The sequence below is a fragment of the Bombina bombina genome, chromosome 6, assembly GCF_027579735.1.
Source record: "Bombina bombina isolate aBomBom1 chromosome 6, aBomBom1.pri, whole genome shotgun sequence".
In the NCBI taxonomy this organism is placed as follows: domain Eukaryota; kingdom Metazoa; phylum Chordata; class Amphibia; order Anura; family Bombinatoridae; genus Bombina; species Bombina bombina.
This window is the reverse complement of record NC_069504.1, coordinates 396,006,558-396,028,571: the sequence shown is the minus strand read 5'-3', so window position 1 is coordinate 396,028,571 and position 22,014 is coordinate 396,006,558. Positions and strand designations below refer to the sequence as shown.

General features: G+C 37.7%; 1 protein-coding gene across 2 annotated transcripts in view; it reads left to right on the top strand.

Annotated features, from left to right (window-relative positions):
* The window catches only part of NEURL1B (neuralized E3 ubiquitin protein ligase 1B), a 100,928-nt gene extending 81,069 nt beyond the window's left edge, over positions 1 to 19,859 (top strand). For both annotated transcript variants that reach the window (XM_053717129.1, XM_053717130.1), the window contains exons 3-5: positions 11,912 to 12,616; positions 15,565 to 15,684; positions 16,789 to 19,859. In XM_053717129.1, coding sequence (XP_053573104.1) covers positions 11,912 to 12,616; positions 15,565 to 15,684; positions 16,789 to 17,033 — 1,070 coding nt within the window. In that variant the 3' untranslated portion in view covers positions 17,034 to 19,859. The remainder of the gene's footprint in view (positions 1 to 11,911; positions 12,617 to 15,564; positions 15,685 to 16,788) is intronic.
* Positions 19,860 to 22,014: the final 2,155 nt, after the last annotated feature.

Below are 22,014 nucleotides of genomic sequence, written 5' to 3'. Positions count from 1 at the left end.
ATAGGATCAGTGGTATCTGCATCAGTATAATAACACCCTGCACTATACAAAGACACAGTAGTGACACTGGCACATGGGTATAGCCAGAGGAGAGCTGGTTATAGAATCAGTGGTATCTGCATCAGTATAATAACACCCAGCTCTATACAAAGACACAGTAGTGACACTGGCACATGGGTATAGCAAGAGGAGGGCTGGTTATAGGATCAGTGGTATCTGCATCAGTATAATAACACCCAGCTCTATACAAAGACACAGTAGTGACACTGGCACATGCGTATAGCCAGACAAAGGCTGGTTATAGGATCAGTGGTATCTGCATCAGTATAATAACACAAGCACTATACAAAGACACAGTAGTGACACTGGCTCATGGGTATAGCAAGAGGAGGGCTGGTTATAGGATCAGTGGTATCTGCATCAGTATAATAACACCCAGCACTATATAATGACACAGTAGTGACACTGGCTCATGGGTATAGCCAGAGGAGGGCTGGTTATATAATCAGTGGTATCTGCATCAGTATAATAACACCCAGCACTATATAATGACACAGTAGTGACACTGGCACATGGGTATAGCCAGAGGAGAGCTGGTTATAGAATCAGTGGTATCTGCATCAGTATAATAACACCCAGCGCTATATAATGACACAGTAGTGACACTGGCACATGGGTATAGCAAGAGGAGGGCTGGTTATATAATCAGTGGTATCTGCATCAGTATAATAACACCCAGCACTATACAAAAACACAGTAGTGACACTGGCACATGGGTATAGCAAGAGGAGGGCTGGTTATAGGATCAGTGGTATCTGCATCAGTATAACACCCAGCACTATATAATGACACATTAGTGACACTGGCACATGGGTATAGCAAGAGGAGGGCTGGTTATAGGATCAGTGGTATCTGCATCAGTATAATAACACCCAGCTCTATACAAAGACACAGTAGTGACACTGGCACATTAGTATAGCCAGACAAGGGCTAGTTATAGGATCAGTGGTATCTGCATCAGTATAATAACACCCTGCACTATATAAAGACACAGTAGTGACACTGGCACATGGGTATAGCCAGAGGAGAGCTGGTTATAGAATCAGTGGTATCTGCATCAGTATAATAACACCCAGCACTATACAAAGACACAGTAGTGACACTGGCACATGGGTATAGCCAGAGGAGAGCTGGTTATAGGATCAGTGGTATCTGCATCAGTATAATAACACCCAGCTCTATACAAAGACACAGTAGTGACACTGGCACATGGGTATAGCAAGAGGAGGGCTGGTTATAGGATCAGTGGTATCTGCATCAGTATAATACCACCCAGCTCTATACAAAGACACAGTAGTGACACTGGCACATGCGTATAGCCAGACAAGGGCTGGTTATAGGATTAGTGGTATCTGCATCAGTATAATAACACAAGCACTATATAATGACACAGTAGTGACACTGGCACATGGGTATAGCAAGAGGAGGGCTGGTTATATAATCAGTGGTATCTGCATCAGTATAATAACACCCAGCACTATACAAAAACACAGTAGTGACACTGGCTCATGGGTATAGCCAGAGGAGGGCTGGTTATAGGATCAGTGGTATCTGCATCAGTATAACACCCAGCACTATATAATGACACAGTAGTGACACTGGCACATGGGTATAGCCAGAGGAGGGCTGGTTATAGGATCTGTGGTATCTGCATCAGTATAATAACACCCAGCACTATATAATGATACAGTAGTGACACTGGCTCATGGGTATAGCCAGAGGAGGGCTAGTTATAGGATCAGTGGTATCTGCATCAGTATAATAAACACCCAGCACTATATAATGATACAGTAGTGACACTGGCTCATGGGTATAGCCAGAGGAGGGCTGGTTATAGGATCATTGGTATCTGCATCAGTATAATAACACCCAGCACTATATAATGATACAGTAGTGACACTGGCTCATGGGTATAGCCAGAGGAGGGCTGGTTATAGGATCAGTGGTATCTGCATCAGTATAACACCCAGCACTATATAATGACACGGTAGTGACACTGGCTCATGGGTATAGCCAGAGGAGGGCTGGTTATAGGATCAGTGGTATCTGCATCAGTATAATAAACACCCAGCACTATATAATGACACAGTAGTGACACTGGCTCATGGGTATAGCCAGAGGATGGCTGGTTATAGGATCAGTGGTATCTGCATCAGTATAATAACACCCAGCACTATATAATGATACAGTAGTGACACTGGCACATGGGTATAGCCAGAGGAGGGCTAGTTATAGGATCAGTGGTATCTGCATCTGTATAATAACACCCAGCACTATATAATGATACAGTAGTGACACTGGCTTATGGGTATAGCCAGAGGAGGGCTGGTTATAGGATCAGTGGTATCTGCATCAGTATAATAACACCCAGCACTATATAATGACACAGTAGTGACACTGGCTCATGGGTATAGCCAGAGGAGGGCTGGTTATAGGATCAGTGGTATCTGCATCAGTATAATAACACCCAGCACTATATAATGACACAGTAGTGACACTGGCTTATGGGTATAGCCAGAGGAGAGCTGGTTATATGATCAGTGGTATCTGCAGCAGTATAATAACACCCAGCACTATATAATGATACAGTAGTGACACTGGCTTATGGGTATAGCCAGAGGAGGGCTGGTTATAGGATCAGTGGTATCTGCATCAGTATAATAACACCCAGCACTATATAATGACACAGTAGTGACACTGGCTCATGGATATAGCCAGAGGAGGGCTAGTTATAGGATCAGTGGTATATGCATCAGTATAATAACACCCAGCACTATATAATGATACAGTAGTGACACTGGCTTATGGGTATAGCCAGAGGAGGGCTGGTTATAGGATCAGTGGTATCTGCATCAGTATAATAACACCCAGCACTATATAATGACACAGTAGTGACACTGGCTCATGGATATAGCCAGAGGAGGGCTAGTTATAGGATCAGTGGTATCTGCATCAGTATAATAACACCCAGCACTATATAATGATACAGTAGTGACACTGGCTTATGGGTATAGCCAGAGGAGGGCTGGTTATAGGATCAGTGGTATCTGCATCAGTATAATAACACCCAGCACTATATAATGACACAGTAGTGACACTGGCTCATGGATATAGCCAGAGGAGGGCTAGTTATAGGATCAGTGGTATATGCATCAGTATAATAACACCAAGCACTATATAATGAAACAGTAGTGACACTGGCTCATGGGTATAGCCAGAGGAGGGCTGGTTATAGGATCAGTGGTATCTGCATCAGTATAATAACACCCAGCACTATATAATGACACAGTAGTGACACTGGCTCATGGGTATAGCCAGAGGAGGGCTGGTTATATGATCAGTGGTATCTGCATCAGTATAATAACACCTAGCACTATATAATGACACAGTAGTGACACTGGCTCATGGGTATAGCCAGAGGAGGGCTGGTTATAGGATCAGTTGTATCTGCATCAGTATAATAACACCCAGCACTATATAATGACACAGTAGTGACACTGGCTCATGGGTATAGCAAGAGGAGGGCTGGTTATAGGATCAGTGGTATCTGCATCAGTATAATAACACCCAGCACTATATAATGACACAGTAGTGACACTGGCTCATGGGTATAGCCAGAGGAGGGCTGGTTATATAATCAGTGGTATCTGCATCAGTATAATAACACCCAGCACTATATAATGACACAGTAGTGACACTGGCACATGGGTATAGCCAGAGGAGAGCTGGTTATAGAATCAGTGGTATCTGCATCAGTATAATAACACCCAGCGCTATATAATGACACAGTAGTGACACTGGCACATGGGTATAGCAAGAGGAGGGCTGGTTATATAATCAGTGGTATCTGCATCAGTATAATAACACCCAGCACTATACAAAAACACAGTAGTGACACTGGCACATGGGTATAGCAAGAGGAGGGCTGGTTATAGGATCAGTGGTATCTGCATCAGTATAACACCCAGCACTATATAATGACACATTAGTGACACTGGCACATGGGTATAGCAAGAGGAGGGCTGGTTATAGGATCAGTGGTATCTGCATCAGTATAATAACACCCAGCTCTATACAAAGACACAGTAGTGACACTGGCACATTAGTATAGCCAGACAAGGGCTAGTTATAGGATCAGTGGTATCTGCATCAGTATAATAACACCCTGCACTATATAAAGACACAGTAGTGACACTGGCACATGGGTATAGCCAGAGGAGAGCTGGTTATAGAATCAGTGGTATCTGCATCAGTATAATAACACCCAGCACTATACAAAGACACAGTAGTGACACTGGCACATGGGTATAGCCAGAGGAGAGCTGGTTATAGGATCAGTGGTATCTGCATCAGTATAATAACACCCAGCTCTATACAAAGACACAGTAGTGACACTGGCACATGGGTATAGCAAGAGGAGGGCTGGTTATAGGATCAGTGGTATCTGCATCAGTATAATACCACCCAGCTCTATACAAAGACACAGTAGTGACACTGGCACATGCGTATAGCCAGACAAGGGCTGGTTATAGGATTAGTGGTATCTGCATCAGTATAATAACACAAGCACTATATAATGACACAGTAGTTACACTGGCACATGGGTATAGCAAGAGGAGGGCTGGTTATATAATCAGTGGTATCTGCATCAGTATAATAACACCCAGCACTATACAAAAACACAGTAGTGACACTGGCTCATGGGTATAGCCAGAGGAGGGCTGGTTATAGGATCAGTGGTATCTGCATCAGTATAACACCCAGCACTATATAATGACACAGTAGTGACACTGGCACATGGGTATAGCCAGAGGAGGGCTGGTTATAGGATCTGTGGTATCTGCATCAGTATAATAACACCCAGCACTATATAATGATACAGTAGTGACACTGGCTCATGGGTATAGCCAGAGGAGGGCTAGTTATAGGATCAGTGGTATCTGCATCAGTATAATAAACACCCAGCACTATATAATGATACAGTAGTGACACTGGCTCATGGGTATAGCCAGAGGAGGGCTGGTTATAGGATCATTGGTATCTGCATCAGTATAATAACACCCAGCACTATATAATGATACAGTAGTGACACTGGCTCATGGGTATAGCCAGAGGAGGGCTGGTTATAGGATCAGTGGTATCTGCATCAGTATAACACCCAGCACTATATAATGACACGGTAGTGACACTGGCTCATGGGTATAGCCAGAGGAGGGCTGGTTATAGGATCAGTGGTATCTGCATCAGTATAATAATCACCCAGCACTATATAATGACACAGTAGTGACACTGGCTCATGGGTATAGCCAGAGGATGGCTGGTTATAGGATCAGTGGTATCTGCATCAGTATAATAACACCCAGCACTATATAATGATACAGTAGTGACACTGGCACATGGGTATAGCCAGAGGAGGGCTAGTTATAGGATCAGTGGTATCTGCATCTGTATAATAACACCCAGCACTATATAATGATACAGTAGTGACACTGGCTTATGGGTATAACCAGAGGAGGGCTGGTTATAGGATCAGTGGTATCTGCATCAGTATAATAACACCCAGCACTATATAATGACACAGTAGTGACACTGGCTCATGGGTATAGCCAGAGGAGGGCTGGTTATAGGATCAGTGGTATCTGCATCAGTATAATAACACCCAGCACTATATAATGACACAGTAGTGACACTGGCTTATGGGTATAGCCAGAGGAGAGCTGGTTATATGATCAGTGGTATCTGCAGCAGTATAATAACACCCAGCACTATATAATGATACAGTAGTGACACTGGCTTATGGGTATAGCCAGAGGAGGGCTGGTTATAGGATCAGTGGTATCTGCATCAGTATAATAACACCCAGCACTATATAATGACACAGTAGTGACACTGGCTCATGGATATAGCCAGAGGAGGGCTAGTTATAGGATCAGTGGTATATGCATCAGTATAATAACACCCAGCACTATATAATGATACAGTAGTGACACTGGCTTATGGGTATAGCCAGAGGAGGGCTGGTTATAGGATCAGTGGTATCTGCATCAGTATAATAACACCCAGCACTATATAATGACACAGTAGTGACACTGGCTCATGGATATAGCCAGAGGAGGGCTAGTTATAGGATCAGTGGTATCTGCATCAGTATAATAACACCCAGCACTATATAATGATACAGTAGTGACACTGGCTTATGGGTATAGCCAGAGGAGGGCTGTTTATAGGATCAGTGGTATCTGCATCAGTATAATAACACCCAGCACTATATAATGACACAGTAGTGACACTGGCTCATGGATATAGCCAGAGGAGGGCTAGTTATAGGATCAGTGGTATATGCATCAGTATAATAACACCAAGCACTATATAATGAAACAGTAGTGACACTGGCTCATGGGTATAGCCAGAGGAGGGCTGGTTATAGGATCAGTGGTATCTGCATCAGTATAATAACACCCAGCACTATATAATGACACAGTAGTGACACTGGCTCATGGGTATAGCCAGAGGAGGGCTGGTTATATGATCAGTGGTATCTGCATCAGTATAATAACACCTAGCACTATATAATGACACAGTAGTGACACTGGCTCATGGGTATAGCCAGAGGAGGGCTGGTTATAGGATCAGTTGTATCTGCATCAGTATAATAACACCCAGCACTATATAATGACACAGTAGTGACACTGGCTCATGGGTATAGCCAGAGGAGGGCTGGTTATAGGATCAGTGGTATCTGCATCAGTATAATAACACCCAGCACTATATAATGACACAGTAGTGACACTGGCTCATGGGTATAGCCAGAGGAGGGCTGGTTATAGGATCAGTGGTATCTGCATCAGTATAATAACACCCAGCACTATATAATGACACAGTAGTGACACTGGCTCATGGGTATAGCCAGAGGAGGGCTGGTTATAGGATCAGTGGTATCTGCATCAGTATAATAACACCCAGCACTATATAATGATGTTTTTAAATTGAAATGTTCCTTGGTGTCCTTCACTAAGGTCTTTACTTTGGAAAATGTCCGCCCTAGCCTTGGTTCGTGCCTATCCCTGTTTATACACCTTATACTATTTGTAATGCTATCCGTTAATAAAACCATTTCTATTTGTTTTTTTTTTGTATGTTTAAAATCATCAAAGTAAACAAAATAATAGATGTGTATTCAAATAAAAATGCATGATTAAAGGGACGTAACACCCTAAAAATGGATTTCATGATTCAAATAGAACATACAATTTTAAACAACTTTCTAATTTACCTTTTTTATCAAATTGTATTTGTTTTCTTGTCATGCTTTAAGGTAAGCAGGTAAGTTCGTGAGTGGGCAGGTGTCTGCAGCACTATATGGTAGCAGTTTTACATTAACAAGAGTACTAGATGGCATCACTATTTCCTGTCATGTAGTGCATGCTACCTATCTAGATATACCTTCAACAAAGTATAACAAGAGAACAAAGCAAATTTGATAATAGAAGTAAATTGGAAAGTTTTTAAAAATGTAATTCTCTATCTGAATCATAAAAGAAAAAATGTGGGTTTCACGTCCCTTTAAGAAACAGAGTGCAATTTTAAACAACAAATTTATTTATATCATCAAATTTGTATTGTTTACTTGGTATCCTTTGTTGAAATAGTCAACTGTGTAGGCGTATAGAGGCTCAGGAGCATGCAGATATCTTTAGCACTCTATGGCAGCAGTGTTTGCAACAATGTATAAAATAGCTACAAACCTTCTTGCAAACACTGCTGTAATACAGTGCTAAATACACATTCACACTCCTGAGCTCCTATACTCCTACCTGAATTTACTCTTCAAAAAGTATACTAAAAGAATAAAGCAAATTTGATAAAATAATAAAAACTGCTTGTTCTATATAAACCACAAAAGGGTTAATATTTACTTTAGTGTCCCTTTAATATAATTTCTGTTTATCGCCATAATTTGTTACACGTTCTTGTATCAACACTGTAATTTCTGTATGACTTATTCTTCATTTTGATAGTTAAGAGTTTTCAAGATTTTCTAAAAGGCATAAGAATGAAAATGTGCACATGCTGTTTTAACATATAAATATTGCAAAAAATCAATCAATCAATCAAATTACACAAAGAACAAAGTTAAAGTAAAGAATTTACATCAAATGAATAATAGTATAGAAATAAGATTAGTTAAAACATTAGAAAATAAGCTAACAAATACCAAATGTTTCATCCTATTAAGCCATTTTAGTTCTGATCTTTTACTCTCAGAATATCCTTTACAGTGTAGCTGCTGAATATCCAATTATAGATTACGCTGCTGATATATTTTTAAAAAATATGCAACAAAAAAAGTTTTAGCTCTGTGACTGCCTGACATTTTGCAGCACATTGCTTGGCTACGTTGAGCAGCCAAGGGGTTAAACAGTGCATAAAGCGATACTTGTGCATTGAGAGGTTCGATGAACTTTAAAATCTTGTTATAATGATTGCTGGATGTATACACCGTTTTCTAAAGAAGCAATTGCAGTATTCATAGCCTCAAATGTCACACGCACCCTACTGTTGATGGTGCGCTCTCTGTGTCATGACCATGACTTACGGCTTTGGTTTTGGAAGATCAGGTTAAGCTTCTCAAAAGTCATGTCCCTTGAGATGCACAGTATGAAATTTCAGCGCCTGAATAGAGCGTACCAAAAATAGCCACCGTAATGCTGAGGATGCTATATGCGTCTTCTCACTTGACTATCACAGTCTAAAGAGGTCAGGTGAAACCCTTTAATCTCACACCCCACATTAGTGTCATGTTTATCGTTTCCGGACTCTGTTCTTCTGGAGGCAGCCTGTGCAGTCATTAAGATTACAGCTAGTTGGAGAAATTCTCAAACTCATTTGTCATATCATCTTGTCTTGTTTTTCAGAGACATTAGCTCATCAGATTGCCTCTTATGGTAAAGTCTCCTAAGGCTTTCCCCCCTGCTTGTAATGTAGACAGAGGCATTTGAGTCAATTAAGCATGACCAGTGATTGCTTTGGAACAAAGAGTTAACTAAATTAACATCTGGTTATCAAAAGGTTGTTTAAATCTCCATTTTACTTATAAGTCATTTTAGACTGGTCATATAAGATCACTATCTTAACTAAAACACTGTAGAATCCAGACAGAATGTTTCTGTAACCTCTCAGCTTGGGTACAGGTCTTCTAAGCTATCTGATTTAATTCATTCATGCTTATGCGGGCAGATCATTAAATTCTTTCTTTTTTTGTAGTCCTTTAAGAAACTTTAAAACACTTAATAAAAGCACAAAGTTTGTTGTAGTGGATTTGGTGACTGCAGATTTCATATCTATTCACCCCTTATATAATACTATTTTAAAACAAGACTTTGACATTGGTATTACTTGAATACAGATGCAACACTATAGCACATATGTTTTGTTTTTAATCTTTTTATTGAGGCAGTATGAGTTATACAACATCATAAATACAGAATATATAAACAAAAAAGGAAGTCGGTTTTGAATTTACAATATTGAATTCACACAAAAATGAACAATTATTAATGAAATAACCAACATAATAAAGATGCCTGCCTCAATGTTGTAATGTAAGAGAAATAGGAAAGAAGGAAGGGAGAGAGAAGAGAAAAGATTTGATTTGGAGAAAAGAAAAATGGTCAGTCACATAGATCCCAAGTTGCATAGCTCACTTACAATTCCCAATAGATTGGCGTCTAATCGGTTATGGCTTATGTCATATGTTAGCAGATTAGCGCATCAGTTTGTAAAGTGAAATGAAGAAGAAGAAGAAGAAGCATCATTTCTAACTTCTGAATCTAATTACAAAATACAATACTATGGCAGTCATTAAAGAAACAAAAATAGGTACATAATATGGAATGTCAGTCTACAAAAGGACAAAGGGCCAGATTATCTAACATTCGCTGGATGGGACAAGAAAAATCTTGCTGACACTCGCAGGTGTTGCCCTAAATGAATTCTTTAAAAAGGGGGCTGTCTCTGCGAGTTGAAATGTGTCCCACAGAAAGTAATGGAGTTCACTGGAAAGGGAAATTTCACTGGGGAGAGTGAAGTTGGCAGGAGCATGCTGCAACCAATAGGAATCGGATGACCCTGTTTTTAGCATATAGTATTTTTACAATTGCTTCTACTTTTATAAGTATGTGTTTGTTTTTCTATCAGTGTAATGTGTTTTTTTTTTTTTTGCATTTTTACTTCATTTTGTCACCTTTCAGTTTGAAAAATAAAACAACAAGATCTACAGGTGGGAATATTTTAAGACGATACATCTGATTTGACATAGAACTTTTAGCTCCACCCATGGAACACCAATATTCAGCCAACTAGCAGAGGCCCGGGAAACTCATTTGAATGTCATACTTATAAGTTTACTTCATAGCGTTTATTTAAAATATATATATATATATATATATATATATATATATATATATATATATATATATATATATATTTATTTGTTTTAATCTGCAGTATAGTTTTATTATGATTTGAACTTTATGCAATAAATAGGGCGTCGTGTAATTTCAATACAAATTTTAATTCTTCCATAAAATGTTAGTTTTTTCTGAAAAATGTATTTTATGATTTTTAATGTGATTCAACAATATAACTTCTGACTGAGGTTTTTGTTTTGTTTTTTATATATTTAATTTATTTGTTCCATGCAGTTTTTCTTAATTACATTTTTTTTTGTAAGCTCTACTGTAATGTATGCATGGAACGTCCCCTTTGTGGGATACACTGTCCTCAAGGTAAACAAAATGCCTTTAGAGAATTCCTCTAGTATTCCTAAAGAGTCTCACAAGCCCAGAGACCTTTAGATAATCAGGATCAAAGTGCTTTACAGAATATGCATATGTGCTTTATATTTATTTAAAAACCCCCAGATAAGTCCACCTTTTTTATATTGCATTATAGTTTTGTTTTGTTAAAATGTTCGCCACCCATATCTTCTTCACAAAGGCACCATGTACCTTACAAACTGCCTTTTAGAAGCAGTGCCACACTTGCTGGCTGATGAACTGGATATTACCATATAACCATAACTTGTCTAGCTCTCCCCATTTCCAACACACACAGGTGACAACAGCCTTTTCTTCAAGTGACTTACCCCTTTTGTATTTAGTTCCTATGATTATGTTAATGGATCATTTTTATGTATGTCTTTGACTCTTACTTTGTTGTAAAACTTTTTATATTGAAGTAGATATTTTGATTAATTTAGAAAAAGATGTGTGTGACTGTGGCCCCTCATTTTAACAAATTGCAAATATCGGTTTTAAAGTTATATGGAATTGAAATCTAAATGATGCGTGCTTGCACACTTACTGTTTGTTAAAAAAATGTTGCCTAGCATTAGGCCCCAAGGAAGGTTTCATAACCCCCATGGCTGAGGTAAAGCAGCTGCCGTGCTTTTGACTTCTTTTCATTTATAACACCATTGTGGATGGAATATTGTTTTCCATTCAGAGAAGTTGGCGTGATACAGTGACACTAAGTTCATTTCAATCCAGTGATATTTGTAGTGCAGTATCCTTCTGTTCTTGATTTACCATATGATTAATTGTCTATTAGAAGTCCAAGGATTTCTTCATTGCCTCATAATTATTAGCCCACATATAACTAGGTCCTCACGGTTTTGCTGGAAATCATTTTTATTTCTGTCTGCATTAGATTTTTTTTCCATTTATTATAACAAAATTGGTCGTTTGTAGGGCTAAATACTTTATATACATTTTATATATCAATATTATATTAATATTTCTGTCAACAATTTTGTAATATCATATGTGCTTTGTCATTCTATTTCTTACAGATAGCATGTTTGCAGAGACCATGCCTTCAGGCCGCCTTAGCAGTCCTCGGCTGAGCACGTTTTTACCCCAAACAAGCCATGATTCTGCCAACTTCAACAACAATGAACTGGAGCATAACCAAGTGGTGGCCAAAATTGCTAATCTGAACTTAAACCGTGGGCCGTCTCAGACAGATAATCACTCTATACCTTGCTGTACAAATAGGAGGCAACGAACACCAGCCATACCCACTTTACTAGACATGGAACTTCATTTTCACCACACTCGGGGTGCAGACATCACTCTGTCTCCTGACCGAACAGTAGCGTACACCAACTGGCAAGAGAGCAAACGGACGATAGTCTTTACTGACAGGTCAGTGCACATTGGTGAGACTCTCTTTGTAGAGACTGGACAACTGCCACTGCCATATTATGGTTCCCTCTCTTTTGGTATCACATCTTGTGATCCAAGTATGTTACGGACCTGTGACCTCCCATCCAACCCTGATTACCTTTTGGACCGGAAGGAGTACTGGGTGGTTCACCAAGGGTTGTTTACAATAAGCAATGGAGATATCCACAGCTTTTCATTTTTACCCAGCGGTGAGGTTCATCATGGTATTAATGGGAACAGTCGTGGAATGCTAATGTTTGTGGACATATCACAGCCGCTATGGGTGTTTTTCATTATTCATGGGATTGTCAACCAGTTAAAGATTATGGGTAAGAAAAACATTTATTATATATATTTTAAAAAGTCATACTGTGCACTTATTTTATGTGGTGGCTTTATAAATATTCTTAGTAGAAAAATACAAGAATACAATACTGTTATCTGTCTTTAAAATCGTATGTATTAGTTGTGAACCTATAAAGCAATAGGTATAGATGGCGATAAAAATCAGTAGGATTTATAGATATGTGGTATCACTTTGTGTTGAATAGATCGATGTCACCTTATATAAAATAGATAAATGAACCAATACTAGTATAAAATGAAATAGCATTTTTAATCAATATAAAACTCAGAGTATAACTAAAAACCCATCAATGGTTAAAATCCAAAATTCAGATAAAAGATAAAAAATCTCATAAACAGCTAGAACATATATGTGTTATTACCAGATAAACATTCACACTGCTCATTCAACAATACAATCTCTCAGACTCTTAATGCACATAACAGACTATATAAATGCCAATATCACAAGTGTCCAGCTGATACTTTCTCTTATGGGGATCCCCAACTTAGATTCTTATAGATTCAGAAGTCAATATGGGCTAAATTGTCTGCAGTTCTCCAACACAAGTTACTAGTATGTGTGCCCATGGATGTCAGCGTCCTCGCTATACCTTCAGTAGCTCCTTTTCAATATGGCTACAGATAAAAGTGGTTTATCTCATTCCCTTACCGCTGTATTAGTGATTGGAACAGTCAATGATACTGAATGGAGCTGTGAGGCTCTCTTACCTCCTCTAAGTGTCTACTTGTCGGCCTCCTCACCCAACCCGACACTAATAAAGTAAGGGATGAGATAAACCACTTTGATCTGTAGCCATATTGAAAAGGAGCTACTGAAGGTATAGCGAGGACGCTGACATCCGGGGGCACACATACTAGTAACTTGTGTTGGAGAACTGCAGACAATTTAGCCCATATTGACTTCCGAATCTATAAGAATCTAAGTTGGGGATCCCCATAAGAGAAAGTATCAGCTGGACACTTGTGATATTGGCATTTATATAGTCTGTTATGTGCATTAAGAGTCTGAGAGATTGTATTGTTGAATGAGCAGTGTGAATGTCTATCTGGTAATAACACATATATGTTCTAGCTGTTTATGAGATTTTTTATCTTTTATCTGAATTTTGGATCTTAACCATTGATGGGTTTTTAGTTATACTCTGATTGAGTTTTATATTGATTAAAATTGCTATTTCATTTTATACTAGTATTGGTTCATTTATCTATTTTATATAAGGTGACATCGATCTATTCAACACAAAGTGATAACACATATCTATAAATCCTACTGCTTTCTAGCGCCATCTATACCTATTGCTTTACTGATTTATACTTTTTTAATTGTCTAGGGAGGAGACAATTACCATAGTTAAGCATAGTGGGATTGGTCTAGTGCTGTACCCTATCTATCTTTGTTAGTTGTGAACCTAGATCAATGATCCAAATTATGAATAATAATAATCATTTATTGTGGTTTTCTCTCAAAAGCGACTCTCAGTTGAGTTTTATAGTTTGTTATTCACTTGCCATAAACAACTGGGTGAAATAAATGATGAATAATCATCTCATTGGTCACATTCACTGTAAGCAGAGTCCTGGGGTCTGACCCTGGTTATTCAGCTTTAGGCCTGGAACCAGTATGCAGTAATCACTGGTACAGAGCAGGAAGACAGACTACAATGAAGCATTAATTGAGGCAGCCACAAATGTTATCAGTGTATATATTGACTCTTATCCAATCAGTATGTGTATTTTGTGTTTAAGTAAATTGAGATAAAAAAAATGTGAAATTTAGCTCTAGGCTTTTGCTATGAATGTGATCTTCATTTGTGATTAAGGTTGAATAAATAGCTACTGAATTATGAAGGACAAACACACTGAAACATTTTTAATTCCTTTTTTTGCATCAATCTGTAAAAGCAAAAAACAAACCAAAGCCAGCTTTTTGTGTCTATGTATTTACCCTCTCAGCTATGATGAATGTGATGATACAAAGTTTATTTCCCAAGACCCCAGAGTTGTTCTATGTCCTTTGTTTGGACATGTATATCTTAAAGGGACACTAAACCCCAAATTTAGTTTTCATGATTCAAGTAGAGAATACAATTTTAAACACCATTCCAATTTACTTCTATTATCTAATTTGCTTTATTCTTTAGATATCCTTTGTTGAAGTAATTGCAATGCACATAGGTGAGCCAATCACACAAGGCATCTATGTGCAGCAACCAATCAGCAGCTACTGAGCCTATCTAGATATGCTTTTCAGCAAAGTATATCAAGAGACTGAAGCAAATTAGATAATATAAGTAAATTAAAAAGTTGTTTAAAATTGCATGCTCTTTCTAAATCACAAAATAAAACATTTGGGTTTCATGTTCCTTTAACTCATATAATGTTAGTTCTAGGATGGTACATAATGGTACCATGAACACAAATCTCTCTCTCTATAGTATATTTTGAAATGTTTTTCTGATATCTGAGATACACACACATTTCCCCTAGTCCCAGAATTACTACCTAACAAATCTAATAAATATTAAAAAGTACTTAAACATTGCCAACCATAACGAGTAATTGCATAATTACAGTTTATGAATACTTGTACAGATATAAATTCTCGACATTCAAATTGATCAGATTTAGATAAACCGACCACACGCCAAAATCAACCATGTTCAGTAAAAGTTAATGTACACATCGTAAATATATAAAATATAAAAATGTAACTAGCAGAATGTGGAATTGAAACAACTATTAAAATAACACTAATACCTAAAGTAATTATTTATGATCTTTAAGATAGGGTATTTTATTATACTAAATAGGAATTATTTCAAACGGAATACAGTATTTCCTTGATTAATACAAATTAAAACCATAACAACTCGTTTTATCTTATGACTTCTCTTCCCCTGGTTCACAGGTACAGTCCAGTCCAATGTTCTATCTCCATCTGGTTCTCCTAATGGCTCACCATACGACAGTGATTCAGATATGGCCTTCAGTGTGAACCGCTCCTCTTCGGCCTCAGAGTCTTCCCTAGGTATGTTAAAGTACAATAAATATACTATTTTTAGGGACATTGTAGTGAATACGTTCTTTAAATGTATAGGATTAAAAAAAGAATTTATATAACTATGCTATTTTTATTTATTTACACTGTGCCTTCCTGCCTTACCCATCTGAGCAGCTAACTGGCTGTATGGAATATACATACAAATAAGTCAGCATCTGTGTGCACATAGCAGATTGGAGATAGTGAAACATGAAAATAGAATTTAAAGGGCCATAATAGTAAAAAATAAAATGACATGCTCTTATTCATTAGATAATGAAATTTGAAGACTAGCGACCCTGCACTACTGTGCGTTTATTGCAAAGGGTTAAACAATAGAAGTACCGCTTGAGACCTGCAGGGCACTAATGGTTCTGAGCAGAAACTGATGCTGATCCACAACTAAGCTGTGTTACTAGAGCTGCTGATTGGATCTTAGTTTCCACTCTAAACCAGCAGTGCTCTGGGGGTCACATGCCGTACTTCTACTTTTTAAACCCTGTGCAGTAGTTAAACACACAGTATTGCAGGGTTGCTGGTCTTCTAACAAAGCACAGACTTCATTAAATAGTGCTGTCATTGTATATGAGTTTAAAACTTTATTTGCATATACATTAACCAGTCTTTATTGCTAGTTTAATGGCAGCAATACATTTTATTCAGCTTAATAGAATGGGTTTTTTTTTTGGGGGGGGGGGGGTTAAGTGGGCACTGTAAAATGTATGGATCTTTTTTACTTAAAAGAAAACGTGTCTGTTGAAAAATGATGATTTTTGTTCTTATGTTTGTGGGGGTATATGACTGTCAACCAGAAGAGTTGTGGGATTTGTCCTTTTCAGCCTGTGAGCTTCTGTCCCCTGAACCAGTTACCAATTGTACCAGCTTTAATGTAAAATATTCATATCAATATATTCCTAATCTACCTAAATAGTGTTGTTTCATATGCATGATAGTATTGTTCTTTATGTATCCTTTGTTAAAAAGTAGGTCTATCGGATCTCCTCTATAGCTTATCACATCAGTATTATGATAATAATGTGAATAGTTTGAGAAGCCCTTTTCCTTCTAACATTCTCACCGTCATTTTTGCAGTAACTGCTCCTAGTTCTCCTTTGAGTCCACCTGTATCTCCAGTGTTTGCACCACCAGAACCACAGGGAAGTAAAGATGGCGAGTGTGCGGTTTGCTTCGATAACGAGGTTGAGACAGTGATCTATACTTGTGGACACATGTGCCTGTGCAGTAACTGTGGGTTGAAGCTGAAGAGGCAGGTCAATGCTTGCTGTCCCATCTGCCGGAGGGTCATTAAAGACGTCATCAAAACCTACCGAACCTAAAAGTGTGTCTGTCTGATCCACGGACTCTGTGGCCTTGCAGGGATATTTTTATGCTGACTTTTCAGAAGACAAAATGAGGAGTTTAATCAGGGATGTTCCCTTTTGGAATCTGTACTTTCTTATTTGGCTCTGGGATGTCATTACAGACCTGATGCAGCAGCATAAGCACGTTCTAACGTTCTTACGGCCAGTTAAACATAAACTATCTTGAATATCGTTTTGTAAGGGAGTTGGTATTTCAGAGTGGTTTCTTTATCATAGTGATTTGTGCAGAACTGTTGAAATGAATCCTTTTCTCAGGTGTGAAATTAGACCAAAATATTTTCACTTAAAACCCTTTTGATGTAAATGTTCTACTAGGAAAAGTGGTAAGAAATAAAGGTAACTGTGCCTTGTTATTATTGCATTTAAGGCACATGATGACTGGCAAGGTCCCTAGCACTATGTATACCATAATATAAAGCCAATCACATCTTTGCATTTCGACATCACTTTCGTGTTGTAGTTTGTGAAATGCAACAACCGTTGGCAATCGAAGTGTATAGCCATCTAATTGTCATTAAAACCCCAAAGACACAAATAAAAGCAAACAGCAGCATAACATTTGTTAATTTGATTACTGAAAAGTTCATATAATTATTACCAAGAAAATCAGCCTTGGTTATCTTAGTGCTGCATTATAAGGTACATGGAAAGTGTATATTAACTGCAAAAATTGAGTGTTGGGATTAAGAAAATTTGATAATAATTTTCATGGGCAGGCTGAACTATCCTGCAAATTTAAATAACTTTGAAGGTTGAACTCAGTAGGCTTTTGTCTTCTCTCAATCTCATCTACCATGTTACTATATAGTTAGTCAGCAGACACACTCGTCTCCATTCCAGGCATTATCCTGCAAGTGCAAAGCCACTAATTATTAACTACATATAGTCAAAACAATAATAGTAATAGTTTTTTATGCACAACTAACTTATTTCACAAAATTAAATATGGCTATTAAAAACTGCATTTTTTACTTTTGAGTAGTTGCATAACTAAAACCACCAACACATGAAAAGGAACTGACAAAAATAACACAAACAGACACTGTACAACAGCACAAGACAGTACAGGAAACGTAAGCAGGGGCCAGTATTCCGAAGAACACACATCACATCTGCACATCATGCATACGCCCCCACCAGCAGGAACAGGCAGCATCAGGTTAACCCAGCATAAACTGGCAGGAGGCAGAATGTTAGCCATATTTCGTATGGTGCAGAAAGCCTATTATTTGCTTGTCTGTATAAACGAGTAACAAGTTGCAATCCCTTTAAATCAGACTAAGCTCAGGGGAACTGCACCCAGCCCAGCCTGCCCATGATGTAGATGTTGGAGGTTCTAACACTGGTGCGTTATGTAAACAGCAGAAAATATTGATCAGACTTAAAGGGACAGTCTACTCCAGAATTGTTATTATTTAAAAAGATAGATAATCCCTTTATTACCCATTCCCCAGTTTTGCAAAACCAACTGTTCTATTAATACACGTTTTACCTCTGTGATTACCTTGTATCTAAGCATCTACAGACTGCCCCCTTATGTCAGGTCTTTTGAATTTTAGCCAATCATTGCTGACTCCGATAACTCCACGGAATGAGCACAATGTTATCTATATGGCACACATGAACTAGCGCTGTCTAGCTGATAAAAACTGTCAAAATTAACTGAGATAAGAGGCGGCCTTAAAGGGCTTAGACATTAGCATATGAACCTACCTAGGTTTGGCTTTCAACAAAGAATATGAAGAGAACAAAGCAAATTTGATGATAAAAGTAAATAAGAAAGTTGTTTAAAATTGTATGCCTTAACTGAATCATGAAAGCTTAGTTTTGACTAGACTGTCCCTTTATGGCACATTTACCTAAAGGAAAAGAACAGTAAGATATTCACAAGATGCCTTGCTATCATGGTCAAACGTTAATGAGAAGGAAAATGTCAAACTCTGAATCATGTTTGCTGGCTGATTATTTTTTATTTAGCTGTTCATTACATTTCAATACCATGTCTAGTCCATATGTCGGTAATTGGAGGAAGATCACCATTTATTTTTGGTTTTATCTTTCTATCTGTCTTGTGCTGCATCTCATACCTTGCAGCAAACTAGTAACCATTCCTTCAGCATATTCTCTACGCCCTTTGTGCTTATATATGCCATATTAATTGATATATCTGTTACTGTGGCTTAGAGAATGTCTCATATATTCCCACTTCCCACATTGTTTTTGAAAGGTGGTATCTATACATAGCCACAGATACTGACTTAACCTTTTGGTTTTACATCAAAAGCTCCCACGCTTCATTAAATTGTGTTCTACGAATTAAAGCCTAGATAAGAACTGGCATAAGGTTATTAGCAGATGTTGTGATGTTAATATCAAAAGAGACATGCTCTCAAGCATTGTGTGTGAGTCTAGTTCTATAAGTACCAAAGCCATAACATATTTTTCAGTTGCCTCCTTGGTAATGAAAACTGTTGGCTCTGAGTGCCAGCTTGGTTGTGCTGCTGTGTGGCGCCAGTAATTAGTAAACTAATGACTGAAGCTCAGTTCTGTGCTGATGGTGTATATAGCCCCTGTTTCTACAACAATATAATACAACACTTAAGCACAGGAGGTAACCGTGTAAACAACAGAAACCTTGCAGGAGGCCTGCATGCCTCCGTGCTATGGCGCTGCCTCTTAATTGATTCTAATAGCCACCTTTGTTTAAAATTATTTTTGCAAAAATGTAAAATGGTTTCTTCTTCGTGGTGCACTAATAATAAAAAAGCTTGTCCAACTTAATACCCAGGGGCCAAAGTATGTATTTTATCTGGTGCCCCACTTCCTTCTCTAAAGTAAATACTGTGTGTATATGTACTAGGGAGGGATATTAGTATGTTTGCTATACTAACAATATTGTTTTAACTAAGAAACATACTGATCAAGGTGTAGAGGCATAAATGGAGAGAAGCAGTTCTTTAAGTGTTTCTTGATCTTACAAAAACAGAGGCGCATCACTTCACAAGTAGCCAGGCTGATATTGGCACTTGTGCAAAACAAAACGTAACTAAATAAACCATTGAAGGTTGTTGACATATAAAATACATCATATATTTATTTTTGTTTAGCAAGATTACAAAACATTTACTTACTTATTATCTTAGAAAAATATGGAAATATGGCCCTCAGGTGAAAAGGTTGGATATGGCTGGAGCTTTTGTATGAAGTAATCTTTAATGGTAAAACAAACTGAAAGGGTTGAATAAATGTGACTTGGCAGTGATCAATGCTTTAGATGCAATATAGAGGACATTAGCTTTTTCACATTTCCATTTACAGCTGTCTGTGAATAAATGGCTGTGTTAATTTTTTTTATAACGCAGTATGTAGTAACTGCTAAAATAGATTTGTATAGCACATTTATATATATATATATATATATATATATATATATATATATATATATATATATATACATATATATATATATATATATACACACACACACAGGTGCTATTATAGATAAAAAAAAATATCACCAAACCAGAAATTGAATAGCCTCCCTCCATTACACATTGGGCTTAAAGGGACAGTCTACACCAGAATTGTTATTGTTTTAAAAGATAGATAATCCCTTTATTACCCATTTCCCAGTTTTGCATAACCAACACAGTTATAATAATATACTTTTAACCTCTGTGATTATCTTGTATCTAAGCCTTTGCAAAACTGCCCCTTTTTTCAGTTCTTTTGACAGACTTGCAGTCTAGCCAATCAGTGCCTGCTCCCAGATAACTTCTCATGCACGAGCACAGTGTTATCTATATGAAATACGTGAACTAACACCCTCTAGTGGTGAAAAACTGTTAAAATGCAATCTGAAAGAGGTGGGCTTCAAGGTCTAAGAAATTAGCATATGAACCGCCTAAATTAAGCTTTCAACTAAGCATACCAAGAGAACAAAGCAAAATTGGTGATAAAAGTAAATTGGAAAATTGTTTAAAATTACATGCTCTATCTGAATCATGAAAGTTTATTTTGGCCTAGACTGTCCCTTTAAATGGGCATAAAACCACTACATTTTAAAGCAGACTTTTAAATAAAACAATCTGTGCCTTAAAGGTTTACACACAGAATCTCAGCATTGTCCCTTTTCCAAACACCTAGATGCAATTCAGGAATAATTCAAGGACACACCCTATTTGGACTGCAGTGGAACAAGGAATTAACACGGCTTTCAGTAGTTTCAGCCGGAGTAATGCTGAGCTTTAGAGAAGAGTTAGCTTTTCAGGCTTAGAAACAAATTTGATTCAAGATGTATAATATAGTGACAAATATCATTTTAAAGGTTTATATAGCTTTGAAAGTGTTTTCCTGACATATTTATGAGAGTGGGTAAATAGAAGCTTGACATGATATTTTAATTAGCTGGCAATAATGTATGATGACCACATTGAGTCACAATAAAATATACCCTGTACAGATGTAGTGCAGTTAGACTAGTTGTGTATATATTGTGATGTTACAGGACCAACAGCTATGTCCATCTACAGTTCTGATAATGTTTTAACACCACAATTGCTTCAGCATTAGTTTGCTAATGTACTTTGTAAGGTCATGTAAATGATGTAAAATCCTTCTTCAGCCACTTTCCATTATTACTGGCTTATCTGTTAGACTCTCCTTCCCCTGTGGCAATAAATGGTTGAAATCAAAGTCAACCAACAGAGAAATAAAGACCCATGGCGGTAGCGGTCTTATGCAGCTGCCTTAATTATAGAACACAAATACTCCAAAGCTCCAGCGAAACAAAGTGGACTTTATTGCAAGTGTGGGGGATCCCCAAGAAAAACAGCAACATTTTGGGTTGACAATTAACCCTTATTCATGCATAAGGGTTAATTTTCAACCCGAAACGTTGCTGTTTTTCTTGGGGATCCCCCACACTTGCAATAAA